The sequence below is a fragment of the Telopea speciosissima genome, chromosome 1 (assembly GCF_018873765.1).
Source record: "Telopea speciosissima isolate NSW1024214 ecotype Mountain lineage chromosome 1, Tspe_v1, whole genome shotgun sequence".
Lineage (NCBI taxonomy): Eukaryota > Viridiplantae > Streptophyta > Magnoliopsida > Proteales > Proteaceae > Telopea > Telopea speciosissima.
The window spans coordinates 29,226,180-29,240,983 of record NC_057916.1 but is presented as its reverse complement, the minus strand read 5'-3'; the positions used below and the strand labels follow the sequence as shown (position 1 = coordinate 29,240,983).

The following is a 14,804-nucleotide window of genomic DNA, read 5'->3' as shown; positions in this document are numbered from 1 at the left end:
GCATTTTCGCAAAACAGTTGTCATTTCATACATGGAAAGATGTTATTTTCCATCCCTCATGTCTATTCAACAGCATGTAAAACACTTCTTCTGGTTCTGTCGCCGTTAGTTTGGCAGATGGCATGCAGAAACATAATGAAGTATTCCTCTTTTTTTTTTTTTTCTCTTGCTTGTTGAATAATGCAGTATAACTTATTGTCGAATCTTGCGTGTAATTCTTCTGTTTGTTACAAGAGAATAACATTTTGAAAGAAAACTAAGGCCCTGTTTTAGTTAGAAGTAAAGTAAAATTAGAACAAAACCAAAATGTTCTGCTAAAATAGCACTGGTGTAACTTAATAATATTCTACATATGATTATTCAGTTTTCTTAACTTCTCAACCAAAATATCATTGATATTTTTTTCCCAACTCTTACCTACTGTATGTCTGTATGAGGTTTCTTTTACAATTTCCTTTCACTTCATTTTCACTTTACTTAACCACTGAATTTTATTTTATTTCATATCACTTCATTTCTAACCAAACATGGCCAAAGAAATGTAAAGACTATATCCTCTCCTTGGTGTGTTCTCTCTAATCCACCCCTCTATTTGAACCAGGCAGTTTGAATAAACACTGGGGTTGTTGCCTTCATTGCAAATGCAAGTTAGGGCATGTAAGGCTGCCAGCTCGGCAATGTCTATGACATTTTCCTAGAAAAATATTTTTAAAAAAATGGAGACGACTACAATTGCACTATTGAAATACCTGTAACTAGTTTTCGACTTGAGCAATAGAGGGATGGGTGGGTAATCTAGGTACTTACTCTCCAAGTCTCCTTTTCTTATAATTAAAAGGCTATGTAGATTCTTCAACAAGAAAAGCTTATTAAAAGATAGCTGCTAGCGCAGCTGGCTTGAGACTAGTGCAGTAGAGCTTAGTCCCTAGGAGGTTTTGAGTTTGAGACCTCCTGTTCCTCGGTCTAGGATCCCCAACCCCACTCCACCAAAAAAAAAAAACACATGAAAACTCTATTGTTTGTGTGTGGAGAGAGAGAAAGAGAGAGTTGTAAGGGACTGATTGGTTACAATTCTGCTCTCAATTCCTTGATTCCAGGTGGAATTACTTTATTCGGATTCCATGAATTTTTAGTGCAAAATCACCGTTTGGAAAACTTTTCTAGAATTAATTATGGAGTACATTCGGAACAGAATCACTCCAACTTTTCCAAGTTTAATTACGGAAATGTCATTTGAAGTGTGTAAAGCCATTTTTCCAAGTTTCTAACCTTAGAAGAATGAATCTCACAAAAAAAAAAAAAAAAAAAAACAACTTTAGAAGAATGAATAAAAATGCAAATAACCATAATCCAACATCTTTGAAAATATTGTTATTATAACATGTATTAAATTATAATCACTTCAAGCACGTCATATATATAACGAAACATGTCAGAAGAAAAAGCCATATGCCCATGAAGATTGTTAGGCCATAGTAATGGTCTAACAACGTTCGATCAATTAGAATTTCATGTTGCACTTGTCGGGTGACTACAGTTTTCATTGACATTGAATTGCGAATCAACCACTCGGTCCATCTTCTCTTCATAAACACCCACTCACATAAATGAACGTAAATGTTTTGTCCGAACATGTAAAAATCCAATGGAGATGGGGATGCGGGGGAGTTGTACCTCTCAAGTCTGGCTTAAGATATATCACACATGGTCTTAATGGCCATTGCAAGCTCTAAAGATCTCCTCCTCTTCCTAGGGGGTATTAGGGGTCCTATCAAGTTGGTGGGAGACATAGAATTAGCCATTGAATTGCAGATCAACCGCTCGGTCCATCTTCTCTTCCTAAACATCCACTCACATAAATGACCATAAATGTTTTGTCTGGACATGTAAAAATGTGGTGGAGATGGGAATGCGGAGGAGTTGTACCTCTCAAGTCTGGCTAGATATACATCACACATGGTCCTAATGGCCATTGCAAGCTCTAAAGACCTCCTCCTCTTCCTAGGGGAATTAGGGGTCCTATCAAGTTGGTGGGAGACAGAGAATTAGCTCAAGAGCTTCATTTCCCTTCGCTTCTCTACTCATTTCTCCCAGATTAAATCCTGGCTAATCTGGTTTGGCAATGTGAATTGCATTACCAAACATTAGAGCTTTGATATCGATTCCGAGCTTTTGCAGTTCTTGAAGATATTGCAATTTATTTCCTAGATTTTATGAAATAGAGAGTCGAAACTGCAAATTGTATTTGCAGATTGATTGACGCCAAATTTGACTGTGCTACCGGCCCACATTTAATCATTTGTTTTAGATGAACTGATAAAACACTTGACATTACCATAAAAAACGCAATTAATTTCACATATTTTGCTCTCTTCTAAGCTGGGTGTGTCCACAACATGATAGCAAGACCCATTCGCAGATAACTCAATGGTAGACCATAAGACAAGGTTCAAGATCTCGGGCTTCGACTAGGCTGAAACCAAGATATGGTCGAAACCTGGTACTTTTTGCCAACCAACTCGAGACAGTGGTTTCGAGCCCTAAAAATGATTTTTTAGATCTGATTTTTTGTATATAGCTTATTTTTTATATTTTAAACACAATGTATGAATTATTTTCACCAGCAAAGAAAAAAAACACTCAAAATGGTACTTGTGGTTATTGACTCAAGTTTACAAATGTATGCTGAAGGATATACTAAATTGGTATTCTAAATACTTAGTTCACGTGAAGTTAAACGTGAGAAGAGCGTTCACACACTAGTAGAATCAAGTTGTAGATGCATCAAGCGATAGCAATATGCGAAGAATCAAGCTGTGGAGGCCAAAAATTTCGAAATCTCCCAAGTTTCCCACCTGCAGTGTCGAAACCAGAGGCTCTTGGTCAAAACTTGTGAAATATCACAAGTTTCGATCGAGATGTGGTACTTTAAGTGGCTGGGTTGGTTTGGTTCAGCTGCTTTCGATCGAAACTAATCAAAATTGGTCAAAACATTGAACTTTTTAAAATACATACAGGTTTTGTCTCGATTTTCCATGAAACTGAAATATCTCAGAAATATCGGTCGGTTTCGATCGAGATCCTATTCCATGGCATAAGACCAATGTGAAGCCATAAGGAAATTGACACAACAAACCAAAACAATTCAAACAATGACGAACAAAGTCTTCACAAATTGAAAAAAGGAGGAAAATTTAGCAATTACTTTGTTGCTAATGTTGAATCGGTATAAAAAGGGACAAAATTCCCTGCAAAACAAGGAGGAGATTTATTAGGGAAGAAGAAGACCTCATACTGGTAAAGGGTTTGAAGTCATCACTCCTTGGTGGAATTTTTATCCTCTCAATTACATTGCCCGTATTTGACGTCAAGTACATCTAATAGAGGGAGGTGGACCCCACATGGACCCCACCTAGGGCAGTGTGTTCAGACAGGGGATAGGATAGTCATTTTTGCCTCCTTTGTTAAATGTACTTGACGTCAAGTACGGGCAGTGTAATTGGGAGGATAAAGATCCTCCTTGGTGCCGCTTTGTTGTACACGGCTATGAGTCCTTTGTGAAGATCGATCAAAATGTCAAGCACGAGTTTATTTGTTTCCTTTGTCCATGATTTAGAATCATAAAATCATTTCAAACATGATCTGCAAAATATGCTCCAGAGTATGTTTGGGGCCGGTTTGATTCATGGGAGCTTGGAATCAGACCGGAACTACCAAGCGGATTTCCACTCTCAAACTGCTCCCATAAATCAAAAAACACTGAAATCACTTTTTGAAAGTGTTACGAATCAGGCCCTAAGAGTTTTATTTAACTGGGACTAAAGGAAGGAAACAATGGTAAAAAGTCATATTGATTTTTTGTGTTTTTCACTGATTAAAGGAAGGAAACAATGACAAAAAGTGAAGATCAAAGATCAAACATGAATAATGGCTATTCAAAAGAGGGTTATTGCAGGAATCGATCAGAATATAACTATTCACTAAATCCGATCCAATTCTGACTTCTAATACTGCAACCCATGCAAGCACCGGAGGGAATTTTGATCGGTTCAACCAGATGAATCTTTCATATGGCCTACAAATAAAATATAATGGATGAATCCTTTAATTTTTTTATTTTTTTTGGGCGGGGCTGGGTGTGGGGTGTAAACTTGTAAATAATCCTTTAAATGCTTACATTAAAGGGTTTTGTTTGGTGTTGTTGGGAATTTGTTCTATACAATGATGATTCAACATCTACCATCATGCGCAACAGTGGCTCATACCCAACCCAACTATTTTTTTTCACCTTCCATGAAATCAAACATCTCAATCATGTTGATGCTGATGTGTGTGCTTTCATTGTCCCCGTGCGTTGGTGCAGGAATTAACTTTTATTTTTTCACCTTGTGCATAAGGCCCCCCCCCCCCTCTTGTAATCTGTAATTTTTTTGGGTGGGTGGAGGGACGGGGTGTTTCTAGACTACACAAGGAACATTAGGTCTAAAACTCGAAACCTCCTGGAGGCTAGGCTCTATTGCACTAGTCTCAAATCAGTTGCGTAGCAGCTATCTTCCTCTTGTAACCTATAATAGTTAAAGTCCCATGTGGTAAGATACTTAGAATAGAGCTCAAAAAAAAATTTAATGACGTTTGTCCAATAACTACTCTCTATCCATATCCACGCCTGAAGTAACATATTTTTTTTGATAGGTTCTATTCTATTGGGTTTTGGGGGGGGGGGGGGGAGGGAGAGTTGTGAAGTAACATAATTGACCTTACAACCAGTTGCAAGTGCTAAATCACAACCTAACACGAATAGGTTGGCTGTTGTATAGATGGATGTCAATCGTCCTTGATTTTGCGTTCATGGGATAGTTGAAATGGATTACTCAGTTATTTTTAAGGGAAAAAAAAAAGTTGGCACGCTACATGGGGTCTATACCTAGACACAAGAAGGGCAAAATGACTGCCCCCCCCCCCCCCCCAACATGAAATGAAAAACCCCACTACTTTGGATGTCCTTGTGTTCACTCTTGTTGCCCTCTAGTTGATGCAGGGGCATGCAGCCTTATCCCCCTCCCTTATATGTATAATGTATATGGGCAAGAGAGTGTTGACTAGGCCTCTAGAGCTCACACTCGCTACCCAATGGGAGTGCACACTTAAGCATCGGCCTGGATAGGATTTCCACCACTACAACAAATTTGGCCTTTTGCAACGGAAAATTTCCGTAGCAAAAACTATTTTTCGTGGCAAATACCTCATTTACGATGGTAATTTTCCATCGCAAGTCCGTAGAATATATTGCCATCGTATCCATATATGACGAAAAAATGGCCAGCATGGGTTCTGAATTCTTCTACGACAGGCAAAAAATTCCGTAGCATAAAATAAAGTATATACAATAGAAGAAAAATACTATAGTTAAAAATATATTATATACGACGGTTATACAATACCGTCGTTTAAGATATAGTGTGCACAGTAGTGGTTTAGACTTGTGTTTATACAACGGAAATAAAATTCTGTAGTAAATAAAAATATTATTTAAAAAAAATATTTTTTTATTTACAATATAAATTCCTATAAATACATTCATGCTTCAAAAGGGAAGAAATACATCATCACATATATTCAAGAATGTAGAACTTGCATTTGAATAAAAGATAAATACAATGTTACTCAATAATAGAATACTATTACACAACATCCTACATACGCGCCCTATGGCACATGACACAATACATTATAATTACAACTTAAAGGGCTAATACAAACTTTAATGCCCGGTCAGCACCACCACTTTCACCTCCAAGCCTCTAAATTCCTCCATGGTTGTCCATATTTCTTTTAGTATTAATAATTCCATTGGTATCATTGAAGTACTTCTACTGTATCAGAGTATTCCTTACTGCTCTATACTCAAACAAGAAAAAACATCAAGTATACCAAACTACACACTGTAGAACCACAGCTTGAATCATCAGACTTTCTTTATCATCTCCATACATGGATTTGAGTAATGAGATACACATGACAAGGGTGTTTGGAAGGGTTGAGAGTGAGAATATAAGGTGATGGCCCAGTAGGATTATTTAAGTATGCTTCAATAACGTATTACGTGTCTCGCCACAAGAAGTAACAAAAGGAAGCAGAAGCCCAGAAATATGGTTTGCCATGACCACTGTACAAAAAGCCACCAAGATACCCAAAAAAAAAAAGAAGATTAGAGAAGTTGATTTTTTTTGGTGGGTTTTAAGAGAGAGAAATCATCACTTCATGTGTTGTATGAAAGATAGCTTAAAACAGTAACCAAACCCATTTGTTTGGTGAATGAATGATGCCAAGAAGGCTTTTCTGTTGTTGCAGAGATACTATTATTGCAGCACCTGCCATGAACTCAATAAGGGTTGCCTTTGATAGGAAATCTATTATAAATCCAAGCCTGCAAAGATCAATCAAACCATTTATATAACTTTTCAAACCTTATAAACCCCCATAAAGTGAAGAAGAAGATTGATTATAATTTTACCTTAGAATTCCAAGAGAAGCTTGAACAAGACCAGCAAAGAAGGTTGAAGTGAAGGCCAGCATTCCCTGAGTTTTGCCATTCATTAAAGTCTCAAATACTATAATTTTTTTAGGAATTAATTAAAAAAAAGTGGAGATATATGATATCCACCTCCAATAGGAACAAGGATGGAACACCATCCACACCCACAGGACAAGCCTAGATGTATGCACAACCAACAACAATAGATATCCACATCCCATTTGCTAAGGCAGTTTTCCCAACTCTCCAACATCAAATGAACTAAAATCATGTTGAGCATTTATCAGTCACATTCCTTTTGTTGGAGCAAATGGAAGATATATTAATTCAAAGAACTTGGTCAATAAACCCATAAACAAAGGAAGAAGTAGAAAGTAAAAAACTTAAAGACAAAGATTGGTTTAATAAGAGAACAAGTAAAAACTTAACAAATTTCAATCTACTTCAAACCTAAATACGAGTCGAAAGAGAAATATATGTTGAGTGCAAGACAACTTTCCCTTATTTTATTTTAGGGAGTTTCCCAATCTGTTTTTATTTGTTTTTTTCCTATTTTGAATCCACGACAGCATTCCCTTGTTCTATAAATATATAAAAGTGTTGCAGCCCCACCCACGATTTGATTAATGAATTAATAGACTCTTGAAGTGGTTTCATGTGTGTGGATTTCAGAATATACAACTATGTATTCAGATGTGGATTCTGAGTAGTAACTATCTTGGATTCAACAGGAGAATCTGGTGGACCCCAGACCAGCAATTCATGTGGATTATTGAATTGACTTCACTTTCCTATCTCTTCTCTTCTGTTCTTCCGATGAATTTCTTTGTAAGGACTTTCCATATTTTTAGAGTTCATGGACAGAATATATGATGGCTTCAGCCTTCAATGCTTCTTACCTATTCCAAATTGATCCCTCCCCCATTCCAACTAACTACAAATCATAAGGATTGACAAGATTCCTCACCTGCAAGGCAAGACGCTTATTAAGGATATATAAGTACAATGAAATAGCAAGAAAGACAGTAATGAAAACATAAAATAAATTCTAAACTGAAAAGAGTTTGATGGAGGATTGTACCCAATACTGACTCGGTGTAGCCTCTCTAATCGCCATGCCCACACCACAATCTTCACATACGCGTATTTTGCGCTGCTTCGATCTTCAGTGAAGTTTGGTGGAACTCTAATTTCATTTTCATCTTACATACTCAGGCTTTCATGTGCTCTGATAAACCTTTTGGGTCCCTTGATAATGCTAGTAGGTCTCTAGAGAAATATCGAAAAAATGCTCCTAAGAGTAAGGAAGACCTTCTCTTGTACAAGGAGTAAAACCGGATTCCTCTTCTGATTCATGATTCAAACTCTTTCTATACAAGGAGGAAAACCCATCTCTGATCAGTTCATTTGAGAGTTTAAGGGAGTGCGTATATGCTCTGCTGCATTCCAAACCTTCTTCTCGAAAAACATTCTTCCAAAAAGAGATGAAGAATATGATCTTGGAACTACCCAAGAGGAGTTAGTTCTCCAATACTTCATCCCTACCACTGGATTAAAAAAACCAAACTCCACAGCCAATTTCCCCCTTTTTTATGTAATGATCTGCTTAGCTACTCTTGTCTTCCACAGAGAAACTAAATGCTCCTTAAGAGAGAGCATATCAGGTTTAGAAAAGAACTAAGATTTGAATTCTCCCTCTTTTTTAAGAAAACCTTTTATTTGCTTGAAAGAATGGAGAAGTTGAAAAGAAAAAGGATCTAACCCACTAATTTTAATGTACCCATTAATAAGCTTAATCTAAAATCTCTACAATCAATCGTCAGAACAAGACTTTGGAGATGGTTATCTTGACTTGAGTCTTCCCCATTGAAATGGTCAACATGATCTCAAAGATCAAATTGTGTGAATATCAAACTCAAGATTCTGAACTGATCGACATGATTCTGATGACTGAACAACTGAGGAATGTTTCAGTAAAATTCTCAAAAATGAGAACTTGCGAAGATGTAAGTTTTTGCAACAAGATAAGCCTAATTTGGAGCTTGAAAGTGGATACTTTAAGAATACAGTAAGTTTTCCATTTCCAATTCTCTCTCTCTCTCTAATTTACATTATTATACATGTCAACAGCTACCATACAAGTGCTTGGTTCTAACAACCATTTCATGGTGTGATAGGTGAAAACAAACAAAATCACAACAAAAGTATTTAATTGTTCAGTCATCAGAGGATCTCCCTTCATTTACTGTGAATCTTCTTGTTATTGAACAAAAACTGGAAGTATCTTGAAGCTGGATACGGGTAACCTAAAAAGCGAAAAAGATTATGGCAACCCTTTTTTCCAACATCTGTATCTCCTTGTGAACTTAACTAACTCAAATAAGTTTTCCCTTCATAAATGAAACAAACCTGCTGCCACAAAAGCACACTTAACCCAATCTCCACGGATAGACTTGCAATAAAGAGATAAACAAGGATAAGCCCCCTCGCAGATAGAACTACCATAGAGTCGATGAAAGCAATAACAATTTCCGATTTTAAAGGGAAGGATTTCGTGTACAACTTAAGATGTGTTTGTCTCATTAGTTCACCCAAAACCCATAGGGAGCATGGTATCTTTCCAAAGGTTAAACCCACAGGCCCTCCTATTATAATAAAAAAAATTCCCTCAAAGTAGAATTCACACTACAATAACCTAACAAACAGAGAGTTTTCCAACCTCAGATTCTGCAATCTAAGTCATCCAAGAGTGGAGAAGCCACCCCATGTCTCAGCCTAATCCGTGAGGATGCAACTAAGTTCCAACAAAATTTTTCCAAACCAGAACTACCGCCAACAACAGACGGAAAAACAAAAACAGCAATATTAGAAACCAAAATCCAATAAGAAATAAGTCTCTTGCATTCAATTAAAATCATATAAGGCTTCTCATTCAACAAAGAATCAATATTAATTTTAGGAACAATACTAGAATTGAAAATCCAACAAGAGATAAGTCATATCACCAAATAAGGGTCAGGCTTAGAACCAGAGAACATAGCTATTATGTTGAGTTGTTGCCTCCATATCCAAATCAAGCAAAAATCTGGAGTATCAAAAAGGTGCACACCATAGTATACCTGGAAAAAGGGTATTTCCAAACATTAGTTGAGAGAGAGATTTCATATTTCTTACCTCTTTGATGGCATCGACAAAGTTGCAGAGAAGAACTCTATGTCTAATCACCCAATCAAGAATAGGATGCTCGTTGGTGCGGCTGCCGTTGCTCTGGCGCTATTTCTCACCTAGATTTGATAGTCGATTCAGAAAGAGACAGTTCGAGGGAGTGGAGTGAAGTGAATTGAGGAGAGGCCTGTGGGTTGGTGATAAGGAATGCGCGCCTCTATGCTGTCGCTGCTGCTCTCTTACATATTTGAGAAGATTCAACTGTTGCTGCTCATAGATTTGAGAAGATACAGAGTTGCAGAGAAGCTCGAGGGAGTGGGGGGAAATGTGAGGAGAAACTGAAGAGAAATGAGAATCTTGGGATGAATAATAAAGAAGTTGCTGCTTACAGATTCGAGAAGATACAAAGTTGCAGAGATGCTAGAGGGAGCAGGTTGAAATATGAGGAGAAACTGAAGAGAACCGAGGGTTTTGGGAGGAATGAATGAAGACGTTGCTGCTCAGATTCGAGAAGATACAGAGGTGGAGTGAATCTCGAGGGAGTGGGGTGAAATGTGAGGAGAAACTGAATAGAAATGAGGGTTTGGTTTGGAATGAAACGAGGACTTGGGTATTCTTAGCGGGAAACGAAAAGATAAAGAGGGAAACGAAATTATAAATGGATAGATTAGAAAAAAATTAAAAGGTTATAAACGACGGGAAAATAAATATACCGTCGTATTATATAATAAACTAACGATAGGAAATTTTTTTCTGTCGTAGTTATTTACTTTTTAACGACGGGATCAATAATTCCGTCGTATTATATAATATACTAACGATGGAAAAATGTTTTGTCGTATATTATCTCAGTACAAATGACAGATATATAATATTATTCCATCGTATAAGTTATTAAATATGATGGTATTTTGTTACCGTCTTGAAAGCTCATACTTTTTAAGACAGTTTTATTTACCTGTGGCAAAAGACATTTTTTGCAACAGAAATTTATATCGTTGCAAAAAAACTGTGGCAAAAGACCATTTTTCTTGTAGTGCACCTTTCCATGGGGACACAACGTTCAATAGTACTTTCCATGGGGCAAGGCACTACTATGTCTAGGCGCAAGAGCCACATTGGCCACGTGACCAGGAAGCCTTCTTTTCCCCAATGTATATATGTAGGTAGACAAGGAAATCCCCAAAAGGATAGCTAAAGCCCATACGGTCCAAGAAAATGACTCCTTGACCCATTTAAATTTAGGGGTATCCAGGTAATTTCATGTCAATGAAAAAAAAAAGAGATATACATAAAAGAAGAGTAGGGTCGGATCTTAAACAGGAGCTTTTGGGTAGATGCCACGTGTCAATAATGCAACTTCATCCCAGGCGTGCATCAAGGCAACAAATGTGTGAAGGTCCCGTTAAGGCAATTATTTGCGACAAGTACTATTTGTGCACATGAATCTCAGTGGTCCAGCTCAGCACGAGATAGATGGCGTGTAATTATCACGTTTATTTCCCCTCTACTCAAACCTTCCTTTCCTACCAGATCTATCATCTCTCTGTCTCAGTCTACGTTATAAAATACAGTATATCCGTATTGGTCAATGGTCACCATCTATATCCGACCTTAAGGGTATCGAAATCATCTATTTTTTGGTTCGTCTATATTGGTACTCCGTTTAAATATCATCTCTCATATCATCTCATAAAATGAGTCATAGGGTCCACATTGACGCACTCTTCACAAATAAAATGTGAGCTGTCTATGAACGAATTCACTCGCAATTGCAAATAAAGGAAGTATATAAGACATTTTACAGGGGTAGTGCTACAATAATCTGAGTCTAATGAGGGGTACCCGCATACAAATTCGAAATTAAACTGACGTTTGTGTAAATCTTTTACCTTTTTATGAATTACGGAAACTCTTGGCTTTGATCAAACCTAGTTTGTTCATCTGGTTCCAATTTGTAAAGCCATGTTGCAGAGGCAACCAGTCAATCACCACTACCACAACCATAAGCATACATGCAATCTGATTATAGATGTTAAAACTTGGGGCATGTGATCTCCATGTTGTCCGCGTTGTATGGAATCTCTATTGCTAAGCGAATGAAAGCACAGGAAGGGGTGCCGCAAGGAGGGCTCACATGTCTAAGGGGAAGAGACTGTCAAGAAAAGGGAAAACATGATAAGATGCATGACATTGGTCACGTAGCCCATGGTTATAAGTATCAGTACTAATATTGATATTGATGGCCATATTGGCCCATATTGGGCATAAATTAAAAAGTAGTTTTTATATCAATACTTTCGATCGTCCTTTTAAATATCAAATTGTTTTACCCTCACTTTTAATTAAAAAAAGTTGATTTTAAAACAAATTTACCCTTACTAAGAACTATTCCATCCATACATATCGGTGAGGACCATAGGTATAAGAATAGACCGATACAATACTGTTATTTGAACCTATGCTTTCAATCCATATCAGTATTGTATCGGGGTCAGATACCGTCGTACCGACTATACTAATACATATTAGCCGATACGATGGATACTTAAAACCATGATCCATGAGGCCACCATTTTCAGATCAGGATCCTCTCCAGTGAGGGCATCACCCAATGAGCATCCGATGGCTGGGCTGGTCGGGTACACCAGGATGTCTGCCAATCACGGATTGAGCTCCTCTCTAAGGGGCCCAACATCCATGGAGTGCTAAGGGGCCATCCAGCCATTGGGCTGTGTCAGACACAGCTCGAGGGTTGACTGGACATGTGCTGAGATGTGTGCGGCACGCGAAAAGTTGGATTTCTCGCGAGATAGATGTTTCAACAAGAAAATAAAGAAAGGTATCTCCTTAAAACAATGGATAAAGCTATCCTTAAGAAATAACATTTAAAAGCGAATTAATAAATAGTAAATTACGAACATGAGAACCTATTTAAAATCGGGAGTTTCCCCTCTCAATGTATATGGAGGAATCATGCAGACAACCGATGATTCTCTGCAGCTACGAAAATGGTGGTTTGCTCGATTTTTATGTCACCAATGGTTTCGGATCCATGTACTTCTCGGACGATTACGCGGTAATCCGCTTTCTCTGCCGCTTTAGTTTGAATTTAACGGACAATGCCTTATCTCTCTTTTTGGTTTCTCGTTCAAGATTTTGATTTGTTTCTTTCTGTTGGCTCTCCAATTCCCGATTTTAGGGTTTTGTTGGGTTTGCAGAAGAGAACTTCCATGTGTTTCTTGGTTTTAATGCGTCCACAGATTATGTTTTCAAAGGTTGTATAGATCGGTGGACTTTTGCTTGTTGAACTGCCTTTTTGTTGATTTAATATACCTTGGGGCTGACAAATTCTGAATTTGGAGTATTTGAGTCTTTCATTTAATCGAGTATTTGTTTGACTGTTGATGTCTTTTAGTATTTTTTGGGAATTGAGGTGTTTTCCGTTTTGGCATTGAGTTCATCATGATCTCTAACATTGTGGATTGCTTCAATTGGAGTTTCATTTCTTTTAATGTAATAGAGTTCGATAGAGAGAATTCATGAATTCTGGTGTGGGATTAGAACAGAGAAAAAACACGTTAATCGATGAGAATTTGCTTTTAAGTTGTATATCTTGTTCATTTTTGTTTTACATCTATGCAGAACAAATAAAGCTCGAATCTTTCCAGACTTGAGGATGGAAAGGGTGTTTGTTTGTTTTGGTTTGTTGAATTGATATTGTCTGTCGCTAGATCATGTACATCTGGAATTTGGATACAGAGAAGGAATTAAGAGTTTAAGAGAATGCAAGTCTTTGTTTGTTGAAGTTCTGGTTGGCCGATCAAGAGAAAGTAATGGATTCAGCAAGGAGTTGGTTAAACAAGTTGCAACCTCGAGATAAATTGAGGTCTTCAACAAGAAAGAAGGAAGAGGCTAGTAATGGAACAGATGCGTCAAAGCCACCCACAGGTGAAGAACCACCCTCAAATGTCACATCGCAAAAGGTTGCAGCAGCAAAGCAGTATATAGAAAACCATTACAAGGAGCAGATGAAGAACCTACAGGAGAGAAAGGAGAGGTATGGCTCCTATTCTTTTCAGTTCTTAGAAATGATTAAAAACTGTACTTGACATGCATTCTTTTGGGTTTGTTTATTTTTATGTGGAAATTTATCGACTAGTTACATCGTATCATCTTCCACATTCATTGTTCTGTGATTGTAGAGGTTATTTTCATTGATTGAGAAAATTTTACCAAATCCAGAATCTCATAATTATCTGTCATCAAGGACTCTTATGCAAAACTGGTACTGAATGTCAAACCGGGGGGTGAGTGAGGAGGGCTGGATGCATCCTCGGTGCTTTCCCTTTTGTTAGTTACTCCGCGTATGGAGAATATCTGCAAGCTTATCCTCGGTGCTTTCCCCTCCCTTCTCGACCAGACAAAGGAGATATGAGATATGAATTCCATTTCAGGCAGGTACGGGGTTCCGGGGGCAGGGGCCCTTCCTATTCGACCTTCGTTTACGAGTCCAGTTGGCCTGACTTTGCTGCTTGAAATCCCAATGGAGCTTAATCAGTGGAATTGTTGGTGTTCCCACTAGCCCACAAATAGGTTGATACCCCATTCCATGGTTGAATTCTATATAAGAGTAGCTATTGATGAGGCGTTGACCTCTGAAGCCACTGGGTTGATATTTTACTCTTTATCCCGATGCTTCATTTGGACAATTGTATTAGAGCTGTCTTACTTCTTCCAGCTAAGTCACAAACTCTAATTTAGGTTAGGTAGTTAATGGAGGTTTATCTGTGATAATAATTATTCTACCTACCACAGAGGCAGCTCAATTAGTTTTACTGAAGGGACAATATGGTAAGCAGCTCCACTCATTTGCTTTGGTTTGTCTTGTTGCGATAATGTGAGCTACTTGATTGCTTTGGCAAACAAAATAGCCATTAAGAATCTGCATTATCTACTGTGAGAAACCGTGCTAAGGTCGTTCACTATAACTTCATAATGATTAGCTGTAAAAGAAGCTGGAAATTATCAATGCCTAATGATCTTGATAGAATATCCAGCTTGTTGTGTAGTGCACATGTAATAATGCCATAGTTATGTAGAT

General features: G+C 37.6%; 1 protein-coding gene across 3 annotated transcripts in view; it reads left to right on the top strand.

The window, feature by feature from the left end:
• Window positions 1-12,606: 12,606 nt before the first annotated feature.
• LOC122648649 (serine/threonine-protein kinase 38-like) overlaps window positions 12,607-14,804 on the top strand; it is a 36,442-nt gene continuing 34,244 nt past the window's right edge. The window contains exons 1-2 of one of the 3 annotated variants that reach the window (XM_043841869.1): window positions 12,607-12,779; window positions 13,463-13,760. In XM_043841869.1, the coding sequence (XP_043697804.1) occupies window positions 13,537-13,760 (224 nt within the window). In that variant the 5' untranslated portion in view covers window positions 12,607-12,779; window positions 13,463-13,536. Of the gene's footprint in view, window positions 12,780-13,146; window positions 13,761-14,804 lie in introns of those variants that run through there. The other 2 variants (XM_043841867.1, XM_043841868.1) reach the window with 2 other exon arrangements.